This window comes from Semicossyphus pulcher, unplaced genomic scaffold (assembly GCF_022749685.1).
Source record: "Semicossyphus pulcher isolate SPU_LCO1_2020_fin unplaced genomic scaffold, fSemPul1.0.p SCAF_24, whole genome shotgun sequence".
Lineage (NCBI taxonomy): Eukaryota > Metazoa > Chordata > Actinopteri > Labriformes > Labridae > Semicossyphus > Semicossyphus pulcher.
In genome coordinates this window covers 15,894,641-15,920,898 of record NW_027211698.1, presented here as the reverse complement: position 1 = coordinate 15,920,898, position 26,258 = coordinate 15,894,641, and the positions used below count along the sequence as shown (strand labels likewise).

At 45.6% G+C, this 26,258-nt stretch overlaps 4 protein-coding genes across 5 annotated transcripts; 1 reads left to right on the top strand and 3 right to left on the bottom strand.

Moving 5' to 3' along the window:
- Positions 1-161: 161 nt before the first annotated feature.
- Positions 162-11,717, bottom strand: LOC138603727 (T-cell surface glycoprotein CD3 zeta chain-like). The gene is made up of 8 exons (XM_069675624.1): positions 11,484-11,717; positions 3,130-3,227; positions 2,751-2,795; positions 1,960-2,016; positions 1,752-1,787; positions 1,496-1,552; positions 1,326-1,355; positions 162-1,243 (listed from the first exon to the last, which is right to left on the bottom strand). The coding sequence occupies exons 1-8, from the start codon at positions 11,542-11,544 to the stop codon at positions 1,175-1,177; spliced, it is 453 nt and encodes a 150-aa protein (XP_069531725.1). The 5' UTR covers positions 11,545-11,717; the 3' UTR covers positions 162-1,174.
- Positions 11,718-11,980: 263 nt separating this feature from the next.
- Positions 11,981-16,424, bottom strand: creg1 (cellular repressor of E1A-stimulated genes 1). The gene is made up of 4 exons (XM_069675623.1): positions 16,070-16,424; positions 13,516-13,635; positions 13,314-13,427; positions 11,981-13,128 (listed from the first exon to the last, which is right to left on the bottom strand). Exons 1-4 carry the CDS (start codon positions 16,364-16,366, stop codon positions 13,042-13,044), a joined length of 618 nt encoding a protein of 205 aa, XP_069531724.1. The 5' UTR covers positions 16,367-16,424; the 3' UTR covers positions 11,981-13,041.
- A 357-nt stretch (positions 16,425-16,781) lies between these two features.
- On the bottom strand, positions 16,782-21,744 carry setdb2 (SET domain bifurcated histone lysine methyltransferase 2). Of its 2 annotated transcripts, none has more exons than XM_069675335.1 (11): positions 21,461-21,744; positions 20,633-20,746; positions 20,443-20,538; positions 20,111-20,295; positions 19,733-20,017; positions 18,522-18,850; positions 18,124-18,293; positions 17,811-18,043; positions 17,468-17,698; positions 17,223-17,311; positions 16,782-17,149 (listed from the first exon to the last, which is right to left on the bottom strand). In XM_069675335.1, exons 1-11 carry the CDS (start codon positions 21,495-21,497, stop codon positions 16,990-16,992), a joined length of 1,929 nt encoding a protein of 642 aa, XP_069531436.1. In that variant the 5' UTR covers positions 21,498-21,744; the 3' UTR covers positions 16,782-16,989. The 2 variants fall into 2 exon arrangements, with proteins under 2 accessions (XP_069531436.1, XP_069531437.1); XM_069675336.1 differs by having other exon boundaries at positions 20,111-20,280.
- Positions 21,745-22,084: 340 nt separating this feature from the next.
- LOC138603424 (uncharacterized) lies at positions 22,085-26,050 on the top strand. Its single transcript, XM_069675193.1, has 9 exons — positions 22,085-22,391; positions 22,905-23,096; positions 23,227-23,349; positions 23,443-23,675; positions 23,746-23,883; positions 24,301-24,488; positions 25,294-25,373; positions 25,448-25,531; positions 25,632-26,050. The coding sequence occupies exons 1-9, from the start codon at positions 22,385-22,387 to the stop codon at positions 25,775-25,777; spliced, it is 1,191 nt and encodes a 396-aa protein (XP_069531294.1). The 5' UTR covers positions 22,085-22,384; the 3' UTR covers positions 25,778-26,050.
- Positions 26,051-26,258: the final 208 nt, after the last annotated feature.

Below are 26,258 nucleotides of genomic sequence, written 5' to 3'. Positions count from 1 at the left end.
TCAGGTGGAAGCTAATCGCCTTAAATATCATAGTGCCAGTAATAAATGAAGTAATATATAAGTAATATGTACAGTTTCATGATTAAACATAATCAATCTTTCTGCAGTACAGTGACTGTTAGTGTGCTTTTGTCCACCAGGCGGCAGAAGCTGCATCTGTAAAAGGTTCGTATTTTTATTTATGCACATTTTAAAGAAACATTTGAACATCAGACCTAAAACCAGCTTTTACAGAGCAAACAGGAACATCAGGGCAAAATAAAAACATCAGAGTCACGACAGCACGGTTTCTCAGGAACATGACTGAAGGTTCACATGAAGCTACTTTAAGAGGACGATCGTCCAAGTAAAAAGAAACTAAAGCAACGACAAAATGACAAAATGAGATTTAACCTGTAAGAGAGACAGCCGAGGGATTCAGAGTTATAGAACAATATCAAAACAAGCAATTAACAGCAATTTAAGAGGAGAAACTTAAAGCTGCACTACATCTTTTATTTTACAAAAACATCTAAAAAAAGTTTTTCTCTTATATTCAATTGATCAGTTTTATTTATTTGATTATCTGTTTAATGTCTTATTGATATGCTTTAAGAGGTTTAACATTCTGCAGAATGGATACAATGATCGATAATAATTATCCCTGTAAGACTCATTTTAAATACTGTGTGTGTGTGTGTGTGTGTGTGTGTGTGTGGGTGTTTGTGTGTTTGTGTGTGTGTGTGGGTGTGTGTGTGTGTGTGTGTGTGTGTGTGTGTGTGTGTGTGTGTGTTTGTGTGTGTTTGTGTGTGTGCGTGGGTGTGTGTGTGTGTGTGTGTGTGTGTGTGTGTGTGTGTTTGTGTGTTTGTGTGTGTGTGTGGGTGTGTGTGTGTGTGTGTTTGTGTGTGTGTGTGTGTGTGTGTGTGTGTGTGTTTGTGTGTGTGCGTGGGTGTGTGTGTGTGTGTGTGTGTGTGTGTGTGTGTGTGTGTTGGGGGGGGGGGCACGATAACATGATTTTAAACTAAATCGACAGGATCAGACGTCCAGCTGAGAAACTGTTCAAAGTCTGAATCCACTGAATAAAAAATGTTGTCTTGTCGTTGAGCCGAATACTTTCTGTAAATCAGACGTTTGTGTGTTTTTTTTTGCGGACAGGAAGTTGTAAAGATGTTGTGATGCTGACGCGCTGATGACGTTAGCGAGCAGGAAGCGGCTGCATCTGCAGGGAGTCGTACGTGTCTCTCTCTCGGGATGCGCTCAGGCCCTGGAGAGAGGAAGATACTGAGTTTGTTCCAGGAAATAGAGCAGACCTGCTGTGAACTCCGTGTAATGCTGCTTTAACTCACCTGGTACACCTGCTCGTTCTTTCTCTGACGCTGCACAGACAGGACGTATGTTAATGTTCATTCATTCAGAGTCAAACAACAAAAGCATTCAAACATTTCATGTGTGGTTACTGAAATAAACAAAGAACTGTCAAACAAAATCATCTGTCACAGGGTTCATCTGAGCTCACCTCTCGTTTGACAGGAAGCTCCTTATATTCTCCGTCGGCTCTGTTCTTGGTCAAGCCCTGAGAATGAGAAACAGCACGTGTTGTTTCATGTAGAGACACAGTCCTCTTATTGATTGACATAATGACACATAATCATTTAAAACCAGTGACATAACGTTCTGATAAGGCCGACCTGAGTTTCTCTGTTATCTAATGATCTAACTTAACCTCACTGATAAGGAAACAACACGTGTTAAAATATAAATGTGTTTGTTACCGTGTAGGTGGAGTTATCGTCAGCCGTCCGCTGGTTCTACAAAACATCAGAAAGAGTTTAAACACACGTTCTTCTTTTTAATGGAGACGTAAACGTTTCCTTTAACAAACTCTGACAGACTAAAGTATCAAACGTTCTGAAATCATGTAGAGACGTCTCTCTGGGTCTGTCAGTGTCAGAGAACATGTTTAACCACAGTCACACTCACTCTTCCTCTCTCAGGGTCTCCTCTCATCAGCGGGGGGTAACTGCCCGGGTTCAGTTCCTGAACACAACGTGACAGTAAACATCAAAGCCTTAATAACCCACATTATGAGCCTCAGTGCGTCTTCTTCAGACCATCTTTCATCATGTCTCTGGTGTTCTGCACATCTTATAAAGTACGTACATGAGACGGGCTGCAGCTCTAACACGAGTTCAGTGGAAACTCAGTCGAACAAAATCTAAACAGACGGTAACTGCAGGTGAAACTGTTGTGTGGCTAACTGGCAAAGCTAACGTTAGCATGCTAATATCCAAACACTTTAGAGTAAAAGAGGTCACATGGTCCAAGGATCTGACCCGAAACTTCAATTACAGTGTGTTACAGTGTGTGTATCAGCGTGTGTTACAGCGTGTGTGTTACAGTGTGTGTATCAGTGTGTGTTACAGTTTGTGTATCAGTTTGTGTATCAGTTTGTGTATCAGTGTGTGTTACAGCGTGTGTGTTACAGTGTGTGTTACAGTGTGTGTTACAGTGTGTGTATCAGTTTGTGTATCAGTGTGTGTTACAGCGTGTGTTACAGTGTGTGTTACAGCGTGTGTTACAGCGTGTGTGTTACAGTGTGTGTATCAGTGTGTGTATCAGTGTGTGTTACAACATGTGTTACAGTGTGTGTATCAGTGTGTGTTACAGTGTGTGTTACAACATGTGTTACAGTGTGTGTATCAGTGTGTGTTACAGCGTGTGTTACAGTGTGTGTATCAGTGTGTGTTACAGTGTTGGTTGTGTTGACTCACGCTGTAGGGGCTCTCCTCCGCTGACTTCCCTTTGGTTTTGAAGAACTAAAATGATTTAATAGAATAAAAAAGATTGTTCAAACTTTTGAAATCTGAAAAAGATAAACATATAAAAATGACAAACATACTAACATGATAAACATAACATATAAATATATAAACATATAAACATATAAATATAATAAACAGATAAACACATAAATATAATAAACAGATAAACATGTAAACATGTAAACATGTAAACATATAAAACATATAAACATGTAAACATGTAAACATAAACATATAAACATGTAAACATGTAAACATGATAAAAAAAGAGGAACGGTCCTCTAAACTTTACATATTTTTTACAGTGTAAAATAAACGTAAACAGAACCTTCTCCTTGATGAACATGCCGGTGATGATGAGTCCGTACAGGCCGAGGAAGCCGTCCAGGATGTAACACAGCTGAGGGTCGTACATTTTCATCGCCTCTGTGGGGTCAGAGGTCAAAGGTCACACAGGTGTACAAAGACTTTTTTACAGTGTGGTTACAGGATGAGGACCCTTTTTTTCAGATCATCGCTGTGACAGACTTTAACACGGATCAGTTAAAGAACAGGCGGGATAAACAAGGAGAGCAATTTACGATTGACAGCGAGATAGACCAATCAGATCGTGAGCCAGCCTCACCATGAAAGAGGGCGGGACTTCAACTATGTGCAGGAACTGAGAGGGTTAATACAGTTACAGTTGTGTAGAGTGTGTGTGTGTGTGCGTGTGTGTTTGATGAAGCTCCGTGGTTTCCTGCATCTCACAGACAGGTGTGTGTGGTTCAGTGTGTGTGTGTGTGTGTGCGTGTGCGTGTGCGTGTGCGTGTGCGTGTGTGTGTGTGTGTGTGTGAAACTAAAGTAGATCATCACTTTCTGAAAACAACTAAACTTTATAGAAACTGTACGGGGAGAATCTTTATACAACTCACCTGTTTACATTATATTAAGGATTAATGTGATGCATAATTAGGGCGTGGCCTGTTTGAGTGACAGGTGGGAGCTGCTAGCTGTCTGCTAGGTGTACCCTCAGCTAACTCAGTCACTGAACGTAACCTCTGGGCCTTTGTTCGCTTTATTGGGCTAACAGACCGTCCAACACGTCTCACACACTGTTCTTACACTCATCTATATGTTAGCACTGATTAGCAGCTACCTGTGTCTGTGCTCATACCTGCTTGTTAGCTTAGCTTGGTCCCTCAGCTAATGTATTAGCCACAGGCACAGACGGTTTGCACTCGCTCACACACACTCGTCCTGCTGTCATATAAACTCAATAAACACAAAGTGTGGATTCATCCGCCACTGAAAATAGTCCCAACAAAGCCTTTAGGATACGACTGAACCTTCTTAAACATTAAACTATATATTCAGGAGGTTTGTGTAAGCAGTGTCTGTGGCAGCTTGTATTTAGCCTGACAGGTTCATAACAGTTAGCAGTGAAGACGCCTCCTCTCGTCTGTCATGGAGGTTAGCAGCTGGACACTCTTTAAATATTGTGTTAGAATGATGAAGTGAGCTGTGCGCCTGTGAGACGAGACTCAGGGACGCCTGAAGTTATTAACGCTGATATGTGAGGCGGTGTCACAGGAAGAGGAAACGATCACTGATAACAAGCTGATGGAGTGATTCCTGATAACACACGATGAGGCGGAGGAGGAGGGGGCTCAAGCCACAGACGCTGCCTTCACTGACTCGTCTGTTTCGTATTAAATTATTATTAATTAAATTATTTAATTAAATTATTAAATTATTATTATTATAACGTTTGACTGGAAGAGTTATGTGGACGTTTACATGAATTTAACCAGTCTAGAACTAATTTTTCTGATTTTTCCGACACCACATGAATGCAGCGTCTGTCTTTACTGATGACTTATTACTGAAGCTCTGTTCGTCCTCAGAGACGCGTCACATGACCTCGTCTCCGTGTCCGCCTGTTCGCACAGGAGATCATGTTCGGTCACTTCAGGATCCTCGGGTGGTTTGAAACTCGACTGATAAACATAGAGTTTAAAAAAAAATAAGAGCAGAGATAGAGCGAATACAAACCCAACAGGAAGTGTGTGTGTGTGTGTGTGGTCAGGTTGTGTGTGTGTGGTCAGGGTGAGTGTCAATACCTGCCCAGTTTCACACACCCAAACAGCTCAGTACAAAATGTGACATGTTTCATATTTCATGTATTCGACTTCTTTCTTTTCAGACTTCTTCTTTTTCTTTGTGAGGTTTTTACAGCCGTCAGATTCACACAGTGCAAGTTCTCAACTCTTCACAAAGCTGTCAGGATTAAAGACGGACTCTTAAATGCAGAAACATTTTCACTATAAAACAGGAAGGAGTCCAAGCAGAGACACAGCACACACAGCGGCCTCACAGCGGCCTCACAGCAGCACACACAGCAGCACACACAGCGGCCTCACAGCGGCCTCACAGCGGCCTCACAGCGGCCTCACAGCAGCACACACAGCAGCACACACAGCAGCACACACAGCGGCCTCACAGCGGCCTCACAGCGGCCTCACAGCGGCCTCACAGCAGCACACACAGCAGCACACACAGCAGCACACACAGCGGCCTCACAGCAGCACACACAGCAGCACACACAGCAGCACACACAGCGGCCTCACAGCGGCCTCACAGCGGCCTCACAGCGGCCTCACAGCGGCCTCACAGCAGCACACACAGCAGCACACACAGCAGCACACACAGCGGCCTCACAGCAGCACACACAGCAGCACACACAGCAGCACACACAGCAGCACACACAGCGGCCTCACAGCGGCCTCACAGCGGCCTCACAGCAGCTGCTGCTCATTAGACGGATGAAGATGAGACGTGTGTTTAATGAGGTCCTGCTGCTCATGTGAGTGTTTCCTGCCTGATATCAGTCTGTCATGTTTCTGTGTAACTCTGACGCGTTCATGGAAATCTCTTCATGACTCATCGAACATTTCCATCACAACTTTAAGATTCCTCTTTAAGATCTCCTACATGTCAGAGTGTCCTCGAATTCACCGCCAAGATCACAACACGACTCTAACAAAGGTTTAATTTACAGCAGTCGATTAAACACCTTGTGGCTGTGAGGGCAGCTGCTGCGTCTCTGTGCCCTGGATGACCCACAGAGACGCTGGAGCCGAACGGGTCCACAGACACGTTGGACGTCTCGCTGCATTAATGTGATCTTTCCATCATTACTGGAACACATGAGCTGAAATGTTTACTGTCACTGTGAAGAGCCGACGGCGGAAAATAAGTGCAGTTACTTTGACGTCACAGAGTTTCATGTTGTTAGATTGATTTCTGTTTGTTTCCACCGTCATGTGAGATGGTTGGTCTGAATGTGTCCGAGCTTCACGGCTGCAGCTTGAGCTGTCACACGGGACCCGTCCGACGCCAGAGTAACGGTCTCACATTTTATCTGATCGTCATGACGACAGTTTGATTAAAGTTATTCATGTCTTCATGTTTGGAAAAAAAAACACAATTTAAAACATGTTTCTGCAGTGATAAAGAAAAGTGCGCGCGCGGCTCTGCAGGACGTTTCATGGATTCATCCTCAGCAAGCATGGCTGCCGCACACCGCACCAAACCCCATTCACGTTTTCTACCATTTAACTGCAGCTGCTGAAGTGGTGCCGAAACAATGTTACTGGAATTATTCCGCTTTTGCTGAATTGCGGAAAAGTTGCTGACATGTCGTTGCTCGTTGCTAAGATGTTGCTGTGTACTGTGTAGATGTTGCTGATAAAAGTGATAAAATTGCTACAACGCTGAAAGAACTAAAAAGTTGCAAATGCAAATGAAACTGAATTGATCTGGAAATGTTTAAGAGATGTAGTTTCCTCAAATGTTGCTGAGTTAGTTGCTGAAATGCTCCTGAGGTAAATGTTGCTGAGAGCGGTGCTGCGGGGCGGCTGAAGAAGTTGCTACAATGTTGTTAAAAAAGCTGAAAAATATTCTGAAAACGTTGCTCAATAAGTTGCTGAAACATGTGGCTGACAAAGTTGCTCCAATGTTACAGATGCTGAAGATGCTGTTGCCTGATGTCGCAGAAATGTTGCAAATTCAAATAAAAATGTTGCTGTGAGAGTTTCTGGCGGGTTGACGAACTGTGTGTGTGTGTGTGTGTGTGTGTGTGTGTGTGTGTGTTGCTGCTGGTTGCCTGTCACTCGGGGTTTCGTTGCCCTGAAAACATGTGATGGAGCGTTGGTGTCACCGCAGTTTCAGTGTCTTCATGATGAAGCTCAGTGTGGGGACGACGCTCAGCACAACCACAGAGCTGCTTCCTGAACCCGCGTGTGTGTGTGTGTGTGTGTGTGTGTGTGGTTCAGTGTGTGTGTGTGTGTGTGTGTGTGTGTGTGTGTGTGTGTGTGTGTGTGCGTGCGTGGTCAGTTGTTCCTCACACTACAAACTGAAAGATGAAGACTTTATTAAGTAATCATCTGCAGAGCGTCGTTAACTCGTTAACTCGTTAACTCGTTAACTCGTTGCAGACGGAGCAGGTGAGCGTTTGAACCTGTCCTCCTTGGTTCAGAGACGTTACGCAGCCTTCAGCCTCGTCTTGCTCAGACTGAAGCTTCAGAATCTCTTCATGGAGAGATGAAGTTTTCCTGCTGTCTGATGTGAACACAACATGAAACAACAAGTTTAAAGAGTTTAAAGTTTCATGTGCAGGATGAGCTCTAACTGAACTCAACTCTAACGTGTTGTCAGCCGGCTGTGGAGTTAACATGAACGCTGTCTGTGTTTCATGCTGCTTGTTATTTTAACCTCTCATTAACATGTGACCATCGCGGCGTGATGAACGGCTGTGACGTGCCGTAGACAGCAGACGTGTAAAAACATGACCGTAAACGTGACAGCTTTCTGTAACACTGTAAACTTTACGTTGTTCTGCACCTTCTTTTATTTATTTCACTGTTGGAATATCTTTTTATTTGGTTGGTTGTTGCGTTAGAGCGATGCATTTTAATCAAGATACACAAGCAACAACGTCCCTGCTGGATTCTGTCTGAGGGACGCATGAAGAACTCAACAGAAGCTCAGACACATTCACTTCCAGTCAAACTTCACCGAACCTTTCCAGATCTGAAAGACGTCGAGTTACAGCGGAGCGCACGCTTACAAGGACTCAGAGGAGAACAACGCCACATGAGAGTGAAGGATTAAAGTATGGAACAAAGCACTGAGAGATCGTTACACGCTCTTTTGCGTCGACTTACATCGTTTGTTTCTTAAACACATGTTGCTGCAGCCGAACAGGAACAGATATATTAGCGTCACAAAAGATGTTTTATTGAACCTGTCACTCAAACATCAGCTGCACCTTCAGCTCCTCAGCCACATCTTATTTTACACTTGCTGTAATAATGACGATCTGTTGGTTAGACGCTCTGAGGACAGAAATCAGTATTTTCAGAATAAAAGACTTTTTAAAGTTTCTGCAGATTTGTAAAAACTAGTCAGTCGTGCTTTTTTAAAGATTTAAACTGTTTTATTTTGTAAAGCAGCATCAGTGTTACAGCTGCATGTGTTCCCCGTCACATACAGCCGTAACATCAGACCGTGTCAAACTGCGGACGGATCGTTCACCAGCATTAACTGGTTTATTTCAAACAGTCTGAACTGGTCAGCAGGCAGACCGTTTCTTCACGCTCAGATGGTCTTTTTAGCGCTCTGAACGGCTCGCTTGTTAAAATGCTTTAAACGGGTATTTTAACAGTTTAAACTTCAGATTTTAAATGTTGTTAAAGTGAAATCTTTCATCTTTACTGAACGCGACTCTGAACTGTGTTAATTTAAGCTTTTATTTTGATAGTCTGAAGTCTTTTATCTTCAGAGGGTCTGAGCGGCTCGTTTGATTCTTCTTTAACGGGTTCATTTTCACAGAGTGCCCGAGTCTGACCTGTCGGTTCAAACTGGTCTGAACTGGTTTAAACTGGTTTAAACTGGTATCTGAACTGGTTTAAACTGGTCTGAACTGAACTGGTTTAAACTGGTCTGAACTGAACTGGTTCAAACTGGTCTGAACTGGTTTAAACTGGTTTAAACTGGTATCTGAACTGCGCTCTCTGAAGGGTTTTAACCTGTTCCGTCGTCTAAACTTGAATAAAAACCTCTGATCGTTTGGTTTCAACACGGCCTGAATGATTTAGAAAAAATATCTGATTGCAATTATTTTGACTTATTTTACAATGTTGATGTGACGTTAAAGAGAACGATGGTTTTTACATCATCAATCTCAAATTGAAATGGTTCTGCTGGATATAAGCAGGGACCTGTCAAACAAGGTATCTGATACGATGTGTAGGATGTGTAGGATGTGTAGGATGTGTTCGATGTGTAGGATGTGTACGATATGTAAAATGTGTACGATGTGTGGGATGTGTAGGATGTGTTCGATGTGTAGGATGTGTACGATGTGTACGATGTGTTCGATGTGTACGATATGTAAAATGTGTAGGATGTGTAGGATGTGTTCGATGTGTAGGATGTGTACGATGTGTACGATGTGTTCGATGTGTACGATATGTAAAATGTGTAGGATGTGTAGGATGTGTAGGATGTGTAGGGTGTGTAGGATGTGTAGGATGTGTAGGAAGTGTAGGAAGTGTAAAATGTGTAGGGTGTGTAGGATGTGTAGGATGTGTAGGGTGTGTAGGATGTGTAGGATGTGTAGGAAGTGTAAAATGTGTAGGGTGTGTAGGATGTGTAGGATGTGTAGGGTGTGTAGGGTGTGTAGGATGTGTAGGATGTGTACGATATGTAAAATGTGTACGATGTGTAGGATGTGCACGATGTGTAAAATGTGTAGGATGTGTAGGATGTGTAGGGTGTGTAGGATGTGTAGGATGTGTATGATGTGTAGGGTGTGTAGGATGTGCACGATGTGTAAAATGTGTAGGATGTGTAGGATGTGTAGGGTGTGTAGGATGTGTAGGTAGTGCACGATGTGTAAAATGTGTAGGATGTGTAGGATGTGTATGATGTGTATGATGTGTATGATGTGTAGGATGTGTAGGGTGTGTAGGATGTGTAGGATGTGTACGATGTGTACGATGTGTAGGATGTGTAGGATGTGTACGATGTGTACGATGTGTAGGGTGTGTACGATGTGTACGATGTGTAGGGTGTGTACGATGTGTACGATGTGTACGATGTGTAGGATGTGTAGGATGTGTAAAATGTGTACAATGTGTACGATGTATACGATGTGTACGATGTGTACGATGTGTAGGATGTGTACGATGTGTACGATGTGTAGGGTGTGTACGATGTGTACGATGTGTAGGATGTGTACGATGTGTACGATGTGTACGATGTGTAGGGTGTGTAGGCCAGAGCGTCTCTGCAGCACATTTCACCTCTAACATCGGGCCTCCTGATGAAGATGACGGCCATGTTAGGATGTCAGTAACATTTTGATTAATTCCACAGCCACAGTTTAAACTGGTTTTAACGTCTTCACATGCTTTAGTTATCTGATGACGGTCTCTCCTGTCAGACTGAAGTAACCGACACACTGTGACACGCTCCGGCTGATCAGCAGGTCGCTGCAGGTCACGTTCACGTTTGTCTGATGATTTCACTGTTTCTGTCAGCGCCGGAGCCGGAGCTGTTCTGTGCACTAATACTGGTTTAACTTTAGACCAGTTTAAGTTTTAATGTGTGACAAACAAATACTCACTAAAAATAAAAATACACTGAACACGAGAGGATGTGAAATACACGTTCAGGAGTTGTTGTAGACGCAGCCGTCAGTCATATGATTATTATTATATATCTAACTGAACAAATGTTTGCGTCTGAATGCTAACGTTAGCAACTAACTTTCATATTCAACTTGTAGTTTGACTAAATAAAGAACAGCTGACATCAAAGTTCGTTCATAAGGAGACAGAAGTTTGTATCAGTTCTCTGTGAACTCTTCAGACACCTGCTGTACCACCTCCTCTCTTTGGTTCCTGTGTTGAAGCTTCCCTTCACCACATTCGTTAGCTTGGCAGCTAATCTGCTGTTAGCAACAAAACTGAGCCGTTTAGCAGAGCAGCTGCTGCAGCTAGCTGAACAAGCTAATATGCTGTAACATTTTCAAAGAAAGTTGGAGTTGACTTTGAAAAATAGACAAAAAAAGAAGTGAGTTTGGTTCTGCTGAGACGATGACAGCAGGCTTCCAAGATGGCCGCCAGAGAGAAGCTGCTTCTTTCTGCTTGTTTAGGAAGTTTGTTTTTGGCTTCAGTCGTTTGTGACTTTCAATTGTTTAACTGCTAAAATGTCAGAACAAACAGTCAGGATGTTTTACGAAACTGCTCGTAGGTCTAAAGTCACAAAACATCTTCAACTTTGACTCTGCACTCAGATTCTTACGACTGTTTTTCTTGTTTTCTTCACATTTTCAGACGAGTTGAAACACTCGAAGCTCCTCTGAAAGCTTTTAGCCTCATTAAACTATTTAAAAAAGTTTATTTCAAAAATGTGACTTTTTGTTTTTGTCTGAAAATTAAACATTTAAAAAAAAAAAAGTTTGAAACCAAGTTGGAACCAAACAGTCGACTGATGGATCGACTCTCGTTTCTGTTGATCGCCTGCCGTCTTCTAAAAGTCAGACACGTTTAACAAAGAGTTTCTGTTACAGCTGCTGTAGTTTGAGTGTTCAGCACCTTTACACCTGTGATGATCTGTGTGAGATGTTCGTACCTGCCGGGGGGAACACGGCGGCGAGGACCAGCAGCACCCGCGTCCATGTCTGCAGCTCCATCACTCACTGGTTTCCAGTCAGACGTCTTCTTCGAACTGGTTTCAGAGACGAACTGGGAGGACCGAGGCCAACGTCTTCTTCTCTCCTCTTTTAGTGGAACAGGAAGTGGTGAGAGCTGCTGACAGGTGACACACATCTTCAACATGTGGGAGTCTCCCCCCCCCGCCACACACACAGAGACACACGCGCACACACACACACACACACACACACACACACACACACACACACACACACACACACACACGGAAACATACATCCAGTGTGTTTATCTTGTTTGAAGTTTCCGCAGAGTTTAAAATCTGAACCTCGTCGAGTCACTTTGAACATTTTCATGAACACGTTTGATTTTTCTTTATTTTAAACGACTTTATGAATAAAATAGTAATAAAAGCAAAAACAGAAAAAAAGGAGACTTTAGGAGATTTAGATTTTACACAAACTTTATTTATAAAATCACTCGTTTTTCAAAATATAAAATTTCACAGCAAAGTTATAAAAGTTAGAAGATTTCTGTTGATCAAAGTACAAACACAAACGGAAGCCCCGCCCACCAGTCAGAGTGATCGCTAAGCCCCGCCCACTGTCAGTGATAAGCCACACCCCCTGCAGAGCTGTTTGTTCATTTCTTTCACAGCTGAGCGTCTGCAGCTGATCACCTCTAAACATGGAGTCACACACACACACACACACACACACACACACACACACTATAAACCCCACAGGAGGACGACGTCCACCTTCACTAAAGAATACTGTTTCTATTCAAGAACTACAGCTCCCATGAGGTTTTAACATCCTGCTGATGCTAAGAATCATGGGAGATGTAGTCAGTGAAAGGTAAAATCAACACACAGATGTGGGCGTTGCCTGCAGTCAGAAGCAGATTTAAAGTAGAAACTTTTTTTAACTCCAATAATAAACATTTAGTGTCTCATTAAAGAACCAGTTAATTCATTAATTGATTGCATCGATGTAATCACCTGAGACTCTGCTTCCTCTCTTCGCCTGTGAAACGTTACAAAGTGCAGTTTGTTTTGTTGCTTTCTTGTGCAAATCGTAACCACAGGCACGCCTTAAATCAGCGTTTTAGTGAATGGGGTTTGGTGTGTGGAGCTGTAAGGAGCCACTAAACCCAACCAGAGACGGACCTTCAGTGTTTCCTGTTCCTGTGTAAAAAGACTTTTTTATCCTTCACTTTGTTTACTTTGAATATGAACCTGAAGAACGTTTAACTACAACACCATGAAAACTCTTATCAGCTCAGCAGCTCCCTCTAGTGGTCAAACCCACACACTGCAGCTGGGTTCTTACTCATGACAAAGAGACACACCTGAGATTCTTTCACACATGAATATATCTGATCAGAAACCTGAGACTCATGTTAAAGATCTGAGGAAGAAAACATGTTCTTAGAGCAGAAAGAATAATGATTAACGTGTGATGAGTATTTGTAGTCCACTTATCATAGAACTACAAGATCCAGGAGTCTGACCGTCAGCGGTGCTTCCTGTGCGGCTCTGCCTGGAAGTATTCCTCCGGAGTGACGGTCTTCACCCCGCCGAAATAATCCAACACCCACACCTGAAACACGGAGGAGGAGACGTTAACGAGACGTCCTGCGCTCCGACTGACAGCAGAAGAAGAAACGACACAAGAGCTCCCAGTGGGCGGAGCATTACTTCACTGCTGCAGCAGCCGTAGTATCAGTACTGTAGTATTTAACAGCAGTAGTATCAGTACTCGTGCGTCGTGCGTCGTGCGTGTACCTGTGTGATGTTGAACTTGGCGAAGAACCAGTTGTGATCAGTCGGCCAGTCGATCATCTCCGGGTGTCGACTGAACAGAGCTTTCTTAGCAAGCTCCGCCTCCGTCCCGTTCACCTGGAGAAGAGGCCAGAGGGGGGGGGTCATGTGACTGCTCACCTGGAAACACAGGTGTGTGTGTGTGTGTACTTGTGTGTGTTTGTACCTCCATCACAGACCCGGACAGGATGATGTGAGCGCAGAGAGGACTCTGAGGGTCGAAGCCCTGCTGCCTGCAGTAATCAGTCTGAGCCAGAGACATGGACAGAGACGCCTGAGGGTTCACCTGCAGGGACACACCTGTGTTAATGTCCGCTCCTCGTCCAATGATGACCGTGTGACTCGTGACGGAGCACGATGAGTCCGTTTAAACAAACATAAAACTATAAATATAAAATATTAGCAACATTTGAACCAGTGAAACGAGGCGTGTCTTATTTGTCCCGGTGAGTGTTCTGCCATCGATCTGAGGAGCTGGGTCACATGACCTGGAAGCTACGGAGAGAAACTCTAACAAAGTAACGAGTAAAGTAAACTAAGTATTAAAAGTGCGTCTGACACACGAACGGTTTGGACTGTTTGTTTCTTCTTCTTTGGATTTTCACTTCTTGTTGAAGTTGTATCTGTAGTCATCCATCTTTTCTTTGTTTGTTCAGCCATAGTAGATTCCTGTTTACTCGGCCGCTTAGCTCCGCCTACCCTCTCTGGCAGACCAATCACTGCTGGCTGATGGAAAACGCGTCACTAACTGGGCGCCGCTTGTGATTATTTCAGTCCAAAATAATACTATATACTGCAAAGGCTTTCATCAGCGGGCCACATTTATTTACATGAACATCTTCCAGATGTTTCAGTTCTTTTACTTACTTTTCCAAAGTTATCGGTTTCTTAACTTTTTAAGTGAACAGATTTACGGAGCTGGGACTGTGTCTGGATCAGCTTTCAGTGCCCAGTTTGATGAGCTGTTAGCTGCATTAATGTGTCTCACTACAGCGCGATGAAGCCAGACTAACAGACGTTACTGAGATTTACAGGATGCTGACAGAACGCCATCAGGATGCAGGACCTGCTCTGTCAGGTCTGTCTGCGAGACGCCAAGAACACGACTTTAAAATGACGGTTTTTTGAATAGAGTTTGGTTTGTCTTGAAAACTTGGAGCTGTGTGAAATATGTGAGCTGACTTTGACTTTTGTGCTTTTTCTTGCAGTTATTGAAGAAGTGTTTGAGCGTCCACCGTCACAGAGCAGGAAACAGGTGGCAGCGATCATCCCTGTGAACACTGAGCCCTCTGTCACACGTGTGTGGACTTTACTGACTCTCTGTAACATGTTTAACTGAAGACGTGTAAACCTCTGACTGCTCCTCACTAACCTTCAGCTTTATTAGTGTGACATGAACACGCTCGTAAAACTCCTCACTGTATGTTCTGTATGTTTCTGTTGGGCTCGTCACTCTGTGGTTTCCTGTCACATGACCTCAGCGCTGACATGTGACTTTAACTCTAAACTGCTGAGTCACTCTGTGAGGGAACGGCTGCGTCACGGTGGAGAACCTGCTGCTGCAAACGTCTTATTACTAATATTAATCATTTATTAGTTATGTTTAATAACACTGATGACAGAAATGTTGTCAAACAACAGGAGAGATATTTGTTTTAATAATTATTAATATGTTTAATAGTTTGAAAAAAGTGTATAAACATTTGGACAGAAAAACTATCAGTGGGTAACTAACTAAAGTAATTAATAAATAATAGTAGATAATAAAAGTCATAGTAGAAAACATGTTAATATATTAATTTAGCCTTTAATGTTTGTGATGAGTTTTGTTCACTGCTGACTCACTGCTGACTCACTGCTGACTCATTAAAGGCCCTGATGGGGAGACTGAACAGATCCTAGGAGATAGTGTACATTTAAACATGTAAACTTTTAAACAGTTAAACTTTGTTAAAGGTCGTTTTTCATTTTAATGTGAGTGCTGGAGATGCTGTAAATGTTTATTCTGATATAACTGTGAAACCACAGGAGGTAACATGAAGTTCATGACAGCCTGGTTCACTGCTGACTCATCCTGACACCTCTCTGGGCCCCTTTGTGATGATACTTTAAACTTTAATATTTAGATTTTTTACTAACTTGCGTTACTGTCTAGTGTTGCACATTGTTTCTGCATTGTTGGAACTACTGAGGAAGACTTACCAAAAACTGATGAGGAGGCAGTTGAAGTTTAACCTTTGAACTTTGATGAACTTCACGTTGAACACGACAGAATAATTTTATATTATTGGAGTAAATCCAGAAGAGATCACTTCATGTCGAAGGCAGCCTTTATGTTTGTTTACTAAATTACATTATTTGTCAGTGGGGTTTTGTACACGCGGACTCATTATATAATCATCCTGGTGGAGATTTAACATATGAGAAGTTGATTTTTAACTTTACAACTTTCTGTAAGGTCGTTCTGAACCTCATTTTAAAGCATTTATAAACGTGTGTACTACTGTTAAAGTAAATCACAGCAGATATGTTAGGTTAAAGGCAGCCCCACTAAATTCTATGATTTCTAAACGGAGTTTGGAACACAGCAGAGTCACCACAAGCTGTTTGATGTATGTATGTATGTATGTATGCTGATATAAACAGGGAAAAGTACGTCTGTACAGCTTCAAAGTCATTTTAAACACTTTAAACGTTACTGAGGACTATCTGAGGTGTACCTCCAGGTCCTGCACGGAGATCTCCATGCGGGTCAGGTACATGTAGGGCACCCCGGAGCTGGAGCCCTCCGGCCCGTCGCTCACGGAGAAGACGTTGGAGAACGGCTGCCCCACCACCGGCTTGTGGGTGGAGATGGTGGCCATGGAGGCCCAGTCACACTGGTGGGCGACGAAGCGGGCGACCCGGGCCACCTGGTCATGCGGCGGGATCCGGACCCGACAGGACGAGGAGGCGGAGGGGGAGGCCCAGAGGAGGCCGAGGAGGAGCACACAGGCAGCCCGCAGGAGAGCACTCATTGTCGGGTTCGGTGTCTGGAGGACAGTAGGTGACAGTAGCAGGAGGTCGACATATAAACAACACAGCAGATCCGGTCTGGGTTTTCAAAGTAAGAGCCGTTGAGATGGTTGTAACAGGAAGCCCTCTGTACAGGTCCGAACTTATTTCAAAATAAAAGCTGTAGTGACTGCTGCAATCACGTGCTCCTCGGGCGGTCCTCTCGCTGCGTTCACGAGCTGTTTACGTCGTAATATCAAATACAATGTGTGAAGTAATCTGTCACTGTGTGCGTACAGCCACAAGCTGTGCCAGCCTGACACCACATAACAAAAACAGATGAGCTGGTTATTAATAACAACATTTGAATTTATACAAACTGTGATTTTAACTTTTACAAAATAAAAGCTTAAACGACACACAACACTTCCCCCTGGACCAAAAGCCGCTTTCACACCTTCAGAGTAAAAGTCGACACTAATATGAAGTGAAACCAAATCACAGTCATTACGGCAACTCTTCAAAATAAAACGTCCAAAACTTTATTAGCAAAGACAGAATAAATGAACAGAAGCTGTTTTATCACAACACGAGTATAAAAATAGAGTTTTTCAGTTTGTTACTGTCAGTGAACCTGGAGGACGAGTTACTGTGACTCTCCCTGAACTTCACACATGTCACACAGATTCTCCTCGATGGTGAAACGTCCTCGACACCCGTCGCTGCCGCAGAGACACGGCACTTCCTGTTTACTGTCTGTGTCGGAGGAGTAATCCCAGGTGAGCTCGGTGCCGGCCTTCACCACCCTGACGGAGACAAAATACATCAGTTACCTGTAAACAACCACAATCAGCATCATCACCTCCTCCTCCTCCTCACCTGCTGGTGAAGAAGGCGATGACGGGGAAGGCGGGGTCGTGGGAGTCTGTGAAGACGTTCTGGACGAACAGGTTCGGCTGGCAGCTGTGCTGTGGGGTCAAAGGTCAAATATTGTCAGAGTCACCTCCATCACTCAGTGTTTGATGAAACTATTTGTGTCATTGTGACGTTTGTTAATGTGAAACTCTTCATGCTGCCGTCTGTCAATCACTCCCTCAGTCCCTCCTCCTCTCAGCGGCGCTTACGTTGATGAAGCGGCTCACGTTTCCCTCTTTACTGGCGTCCAGGAAGTTCACGTCCTCCACCTTCATCGCCCTCTTTAAACTCCGCCCACTCTTCCTTGCTGTACCGTTCACATCGTCAGCCTCCCTTGGACAGCCTGTTGTCATAGTAACCGTCTTCTCCTGAGCTGTGGGCGGGTCACATGACGCCTCTGCTGTCAGAGGCGGGGGCTCCTGACCCCCAACCAGCACCGTCTGAGGACAAAGAAACAGGATGTGATTATTTTCTCACTGAACCTACAAAATAAAAGCACGTCAATAATCAGATATATTGATTGTAGTAGTAATAGTAGCATCAGTGTAGTACTTCCTCTCGGTCCCGCGGCGTCGTGCCGGGGGGGTCGGAGGGTCTCTGGATCACCGGGACGTGGAGGGGGGGCGAGGTGGCTGTGGATTCCACCAGGTTGCTCCGCCCCTCCAGCACAGGCGGGGCCAGCCACTCGGTGACGACCTCCACATCGTCGTCGGAGGGGAGGTCCGCCCTCGTCAGCTTCGGGGGCGGGGCCTCGGCGGGGGTGTGGACCCGCCGCAGGATCACACCTGGAGGACACGATTCAGGTTTCACTTCCTGTTTACTTTTTAATCAGCTGAAGAGTCGTCACACATCGCCGTCGTCTCACCTGCGTACACGCACACAAACGTGCCGTGGTCCAGGTCGTCACGGCAACGGACGCCCCAGCCTCGGCCCTCAGTCTGGAAGACCTGCAGGCGAACTCGAACCCCCCGCTGGACCAGCCGGTTCTGACAGCGAGCGCGGACACAGCCGCACCACGGCCCGCACTCGAACACGCTGAACACAGAGTGAGAGACGCTCGTACATGTCAGAGGAAGCACGGTCGAGCTGCAGATCACCGACTGTACACAAAGATGGCCGACGCGTCACCACCTCCTCTCTTTGTACCTAAGTGAAGCCTAACCCCCCCGGAGCGGGCGCTGCCATCTTGTCATGTCGGCCATCTTTTTATGCAGTCCGTGGTTGCAGCCTCTTTTTGAATAAGCTTTATTGACAGTGTCTCACCCTGACGGTACGGGCTCCTCCAGCCTGTGGTGGCTGTAATGGCGGCTTCCTGTTGTCATGGCGACGCAGGCGCAGCGCTGGGCGTCGCTGCAGCCGTCCGTGCAGTCGCAGCAGGTGCTGAACAGCGTTGGGCCGCGGCTCAGAAAGCAGCCATGCGGCCAGCGCTCCTTCCTGTAGCGGAACTCGGCCGGCCGAGCCCCTCCCTCCCCCACACACAGCTCCACAGGAGTAGGCTCCGCCCCCCGGCTCAGGTCCACCTCCGGTCGCCGGGGGCCCACTGACGGAGGAGGGTCTAACCAGACAGAGGGGTTAAAGGTGAAGTAATCCACCTGCAGGAGAAGACAAAGAGATCTGTGTTTCACACCTGGACGTACCTGCAGATTCATGACATCACAACTAGTGTGGAGCCAATCAGGGTGTATAAATCTACACAGGTGTGAGGTGGAAACTCAAAGATCCAGTTCACGAAGACGACATGAACTGTTGTTTCTTCTCTGGATTTTTACGACTAACTCGATCTGTGAACGTGTTTCTTTAAACTCACAGCTGAAGTTTACAGACGGTCCATGAAGGCACCAGACTACATGCACTTTAATGTTAGCTTAAAGTTGTTTTCTTCTTCTACTTCACGACATTTGTACCTGAATAAACACGAGAGAAGGAAACGTTCCTCTACATTCATCGACTTTACTTTTTTAGATTAAACGTGATGAAATAATAAATCGTTTTTAAAGTCATACACACACGTCACCACGCGTCACCTCGCGTCACCACGCGTCACCACGTGTCACCACAATCACCTTAATCACCACGCGTCACCTCGCGTCACCACAATCACCTTAATCACCACGCGTCACCACAATCACCTTAATCACCACGCGTCACCACAATCACCTTAATCACCACGCGTCACAACAATCACCTTAATCACTACGCGTCACCTCGCGTCACCACGTGTCACCACACCTCCTATCACAGGGCTGTTTTGGCATCGATTACGTACAATGGGAGCAGATGGAGACGCGCTGCTATCTTTATATACAGTCATTGATCACTACACGTCACCACACGTCCTCTGCACACTGAGCACTGTGACTTTGACACCTTTGATGTTTAGATGTACTTTAATGTCAGCAGTGGTGTAAAAACAGGAAGTACTTTCTGCTGTTGTACTTCGTGAGGACTTCAGGTACTCGTATAACCCGTCTGACCTGCAGGAGGTCGTAGCTCTCTGTGGCCAACAGGAAACGCATCACATCGTCGTGGTTACGGAGGCTCTGCCCACATGGAGCTTTGTAAAGGATGTGCCAGTCCTCCTTGTCCTCACGGACCGCAGGCTCCGCCCCCTCATGGCTCCAGGCCCCACCTCCTGTCGATGACATCATCTGCATGGCACTCAGCCTCTTAAAGCCGCAGAGCTGCGGAACCTTCAGAGGGTTCTGACCCCAGAACGCAGGTGTGGAATGAGGCATGCTGGGTAAACAGGAAATACAGGCCTGGAGGGAGAAATCAGAGCGTTACTGCACTGCTATTACTGTTACAAACAGTGTGTGTGTGTGTGTGTGTGTGTGTGTGTGTGTGTGTTTGACCTTGCAGCAGCTGTGCGGCTCATACTGCAGCCTGACGGGGGTCAGAGGTGGCAGCAGCTCCTCTTGGCCTGCAGGGGGCGCCGCTGAGCTGAGCGGCCCATTGGAGGGAGGCAGGGGGGAGGAGGAGGGGGAGGAGCTTTGATGGGAGAACTCTGCAGGCAGAAGCTCACCTGGACAGGAAGACACTACCAAAATAAGAGTCCAACTCTGTCATTTACTCATTTTGGGAGAGGTTGGAAAATTCCTTTTCTTAGTTCAGTCGATGACACAAACAGGAATAAATCTGACTAGAAAAGTAAACGTGTGAATGTTTGAATGAATCGTGTGTTTACCTGAGCCGATGACCACCTGAACCACGAAGGAGTCCGCAGAGGAGGCAGGAGAAGAAGATTTCACAGACTCCAGCAGCTTCAGCGCCTGAACGTACTCTGACCAATACACAACAGGAAGTCCTGATCATCAGTACAGGAAGTCCTCATCAACACTTCCTGTCAAAGAAGAGATCAACACTAAAAGTCCAACCTCGATCAGTGGCTGTCTTCTTCTTCAGGACGGCCTTCAGATGATCCAGATACTCAGAAACTTCAGTGAAAACCTCGTCCACGTCCTCCTCGGCCCAGAACGTCTTTGCTCGCTCTGAGAATCACAACAAATCACATTCTTGTGAACACTTGAACCTTCATGTGAAACCATGAACGCCTCATTACACCTGGTTTAAACTACAGCGACACTCTACAGACTGTTTGAAGCACAGCTTTGTAAATGTTTTATGTGTGAACCCAGAAAACAAAAGATCAACCAGGAACACATCAGACCCGCTCCAGCTCAAAACACACTGCATTTACCAAACCTGGATTAGATCGACACAGAAGGACGGGTCAAATCTGTTTGTTCAGAATTTAAATTAAAGAAGTGAAAACAGTGAAAAAGGCTCTTCTGCTGTTGTGTCTCCATCCAGACAACATTGGATAAGGTCTGTATTCAAGGTCACTAAAGCTAGACTCTCCAGAATCTCCGCTTCCAGATGTAAAACCCTTCATTTGTATGTTAAACCGCTAAAACGTCTGTTTTGAACCACCTCAGAGCAGATCGTATCCAAACACCAGCACAGTCCTCCGGTCTGTCATGGAGACTCTGCAGACTGTTTAAACCCCTTTATATAGTTATAACAGCTTTATATTCACATGATAAACACTGAGCACGCGACAGACAGAGAGGAACCTGCTGCTCTCACACAGACACAAACTATGAGCCTAAGTTCAGATAATCCTTTATTGATCACCAGGGGGGCAAGCGGGACCACACATACAGCTGCAGTTATCAGCTACTAATAAGTGCTTTGGTTCTCACCAACATCTCGTGGATCTAACAATTCCTCCATCTTCATCCCTCCGACGTTAGCCTAACAGCACTGTGCTTCACCAGCTAGCTTAGCCGGCTGGTTAAAAAATCAAGCTAACAGAGAGGAGGCGGCGGCGACACTTCAGTTATTATTTATGAAGACGCCTCGGGTCCATAGCTGCTAGCTTATGCTAACTGGCTGCTGAGCTAACAACCGTAAACAACCGGAACGATCGTTTTTCGAGTCCTCGACACAAAATATAACATAACAACACTGTCTACCGCCATTCATATCAGACATGCGCGTTTGAATTGATTTACATTGTTTTTGCAATTTTGGTCCGTAAAGGCCGCCGTAGCAATACCAATATTCCCTGATCCTAGTCTCCCAGGCAGGCCAAAACATTTTTTTGGCTTTTAACCTTAAAGTTGGCTCATCTCTGCGACATGAATCTTTTATTTTTGCTTCATAATTTGTACACAAACCGAAAAGTGAACCAGTTCACTTTTCTTATGTTTATGGGTCTGCTGAACAATGTCTGCCTGGAGCCCTCACTCAGGAATCAAAAATAATACTCATTCGCTTTTTAAATTGGCCTACATGGACCACCGTAATTCAGCCCGCGTTACGACATGACACTATAAACAAACCTCTATCTTTTCATAATCCTGCATTCATAACCTTATAATATACTAATGATAACGTTTATAAACCTGTGTATTCACATGCATGTTCCGGAAACACACATCAAACACACACGGACTGTGAGCGGTCACAACGAGAGCTGAGGGCCGTAAAGTTTAATAAGTTAGCATGCAGGTGCTAACATTAGCCACTTCCTGTGTAGTTTTGTAACAGTGAAATAATGAACTTATGCAAGTTGAGAAGCGAAATCATTAAGAACAAAGGACAGCTGCGGACCGTGTGGCTTCATGACAGGTGAGGAGACTTTAACATATACAGGTGGCGGGTTTTATGGAGTGTTTACAGAGACTAGTGGCTGAAATCATCCTGGTGACCCTGTTACAGCAGAAATATTTAACTCACATGAGGTTCTTTAGCTTTGAGCTGAGTCATGCAGCAGGTAAACACAGGTGAGTATGAACAAAGTAACCTCTAACAACAAATACCTTAACATTCATTGGTAACAGATACAATTATAATGACAATCAAAGGCGAAGTGATTTATTGTGAAGGAAAGGAGAGCACAACTTGTGAATCAAAACCTTTTAATTTGTGACAGTTCAGTCTTCATTTGCACAAGGAACAAACATTCATAGATGTTTCTGCTTTTGGCCACACAAATGTTTTCTGATATAATTATTGAAATGATGAAGGACAGAATATAATTTTAACACGTTCATATAGTTTTGAGACAAAGAGAGAAAAGCTGCATTCACATGTGAATAACTGAAAACAGGTTCCAGAGAGTGTCAATGTGCTCCTCCCCAGGTGAGATGTCTCGGGTGCGACGGTCGGTGACGGAGGCTCTGTGGGCGATGTGTGCGGCCGACTCCATGTCGATGCCGGTCCACTGGTACTACGACATCAACAACATCAGGAGGGACTTTGGCGGCTGGATCTCAGGCTTCAACTCGCCCAGAAACGGACACCCGTCCAGCATCCTCAGCCTCTCCAACACTGGTGGGAAAACTCTGCAGTGAAGTCCTGGAGAGTCCTGGAGAGTCCAGGAGAGTCCAGGAGAGTCCAGGAGAGTCCTGCTCTGCGGTCGTGTGATTAATGTTCACATGTTTTCTGATCTTCCTGCTTTCAGCCGGCAGCGGTCGGAGCGCCTGGTCCTCGGGCGCCAAGCGGCCTGACGTGGTCGGGAATGTGATCCTCCACGACAAACTGGACCTGTGGAAGTCCTCCAACGGCTCGGTCCACTATCACCAAGGTACTGACCCAGTCCTGACCCAGTCCTGGTACTGACAGTGAGAAATATAACAGGAAACACAGTATCTTCAGTGCTCTGTGTTTGTGGTCTCAGGTCTTCAGGCCGGTGAAAACACCCTGAACGTGCTCTGTTCTCTGCGAGTGGTGCGTTCACTGGTCTCGGGACATTTCAGTGACGTCTCTCAGCCGGACGCTCGGGCCGCCGTGCTCTCAGACTACGTTCAGTTCCTAACCACGCCCGGCTCGCACCAAGACACCTACGCCGAGTCTTTCCACCGCTCGTTCTTCGCCGACTGGCAGGACAGACGCCCGACGTCGCCCCGACAGGTAAATTGAACGCACCCCGATGAAACGTCACGCTCCTGCTGAGCTTTAACTTGTGGTTTTTATTTTCCAGGTTCTGACGTTTGCAGAGAAACGCTCCCAACAAAAGTTGAGCTCCTCGTTCCCCGACAGCCAGCTGGACGCCATCGGCTGCCTTCCCATGATCCTCCCCTTCATCCTGCTGTCCGCCTCGGCCAATGAGGAGCAAGCTGTGAGTGACGAGCACTTCTGTTTGTTCTGACATGTTTGCAGGAAACATCCCTGATAAACACACGCAGCCATGTTGCTTCTGTGGAGCCAGCAGAGACCTGGAGAGAGCTGGAGGAGGGAGGGCTTAGCAAACAGTCAGTTAGCCATCATATCAACCTGTCAGTCACAGGTAGCCCCGCCCTAACCCCTCCCCTCTCTCTGGTCTGTGTGACTCTCAATGGGAACATCAGTGACTAAATGAACATCATGCTGTGTTGAAGAAGACTTGAAACTAGAGACTGAGACCATAAACTCATTAGGAACATGTTTACTGAGGGAATACATCAGGAGAGGAGGAGGAGCATGTTCTCATAGACTTCTATAGGATCACACTTCTTTTAGAACAGTGGAGTTGACCTTTGACCTGTTGTGTCCTCAGGTGTCAGCAGCTGTAGAGTTTGTGAAGCTCACTCACCCCCACCCGAAGGTGCCCGAGTACGTGTCGATCTACAGCCGGGCGCTGCACGCCGTGCTGGGCGGGGCCAGCGTCCGTCAGCAGGCGGAGCACGCTCTGAGGAGGCTGGACGCCTGGGACACCTGTCAGAGCTACAGCCGCAAGGCCGACAGGTACGGAGAACACCTGCGGTAGCAGACGGAGGATGACAGAAGAGGATGGTTAAACACAGCAGCAGGAAGCAGCTGAACAGGAAGTGAAAACTTCAGAATAAAAGAAGTCTGAGACAGTTTTACTTCTCCGTGTTTCTCGATCGCTGTGAAGCTTTCATCAAACCTTTCACAATAAAAGCCCTCCGGCAGGACGGTAATGTTCTGAATGATTGGGGACAGGCTAAAGACGAGGGGACAACGAGCATGTGGACAGGTGACAGGTATCAATACAGCCTGATACAGCTGATCGACCACCTTTCACCCCCCCGCTGCCGCAGCCCTGAAATGTTTCTGTTTATTTTATGTTTGTTTCAGACAAAAGTTTAAATCAGTGTGTCTGTGTGTGTGTGTGTGTGTGTGTCTGTGTGTCTGTGTGTGTGTGTGTGTGTGTGTCTGTGTGTGTCTGTGTGTGTGTCTGTGTCTGTGTCTGTGTGTGTGTGTGTGTGTGTGTGTGTGTGTGTGTGTGTGTGTGTGTGTGTGTGTGTGTGTGTGTGTGTGTCTGTGTCTGTGTCTGTGTGTGTGTGTGTGTGTGTGTGTGTGTCTGTGTGTCTGTGTGTGTGTGTGTCTGTGTGTCTGTGTGTGTGTGTGTGTGTGTGTGTGTGTCTGTGTGTGTGTGTGTGTGTCTGTGTGTGTCTGTGTGTGTGTGTGTCTGTGTGTGTGTGTGTGTGTGTGTGTGTCTGTGTGTCTGTGTGTTTCTGTGTGTGTGTGTGTGTCTGTGTGTGTGTGTGTGTGTGTGTGTGTGTGTGTGTGTGTGTGTGTGTCTCAGGTTCCCTGTGTCGTCTGAGGAGCGCCTGAAGGTCCATCAGAGCGCGGTGAACTACCTGGGCGTGGCCTGCTACACTAAAGGTTCAGATCTTCTCTCGCTCTTTACATCACGTCTGATCATAAACAGTCATTAACGTTGTCATGCCGACCTGCAGGAGCTCTGTGCAGCCTGTTTTATCTCGCTCATGAGTTTCACGACGACCCCAGAGGAGGAATCCTGGCAAACACCAACTGTGGAGGTTCGTTCACACGCTTCCTTTAAACAGTAAACTCATGAGACAGGAAGTCGTCTCCTGGAAACGAGACTGAATCTGTTTTTGTTTACCTGTCCGTCTCCAGGTGAGAACTGTAACCGCGGGGCGGCGCTGGGGGCCCTGCTGGGGGCGGGGGGGTCGTACAGCGGGGCCGCCGTCCCGCAGGAGTGGAAGGACGAACTGAGAAACGCGCAGGAGTTCATCCCCGACATCCTGAAGGAGCTGCACTGAGCGCAGCGGCGCCCCCGGGGGAGCGGAAGGGAACGTGTCTTCCTGTTTACAAACATGAACTTTTTCTTCCTGTTTTTATTTATGATGAAATCGTTTTATTTTGACACTTCCTGTTTGTATAATAAAAGTGAAATGAAGTCAGAAGAGCTCCAGCTGATACAGTCATGATGTGTTATTGTTTCAGATCAATACTTGTTTATCGATTTGTAATCGATCAGTTTTCTGGAACAAAAACAAACTCGTCACTTTTCATCGTCTAAAGAAATAAAATCTAACTGAAGTTAAAGTTTTCACCTTTTCATTGATTTTTTTGCTTTAATCTGAAAAAACTTCTTTAGACAATTTTTCTTTAAAATATTGCTGCATCCTGATTGGTGCTCAGAGGTGGATGACATCATCTTTCCCCGCCCATTTTGAAACATCGAGAAGAGCTCCGAGAAAAACGTGAAAAAATAAAAGTTTGAACAGAAAACGTTTGTTC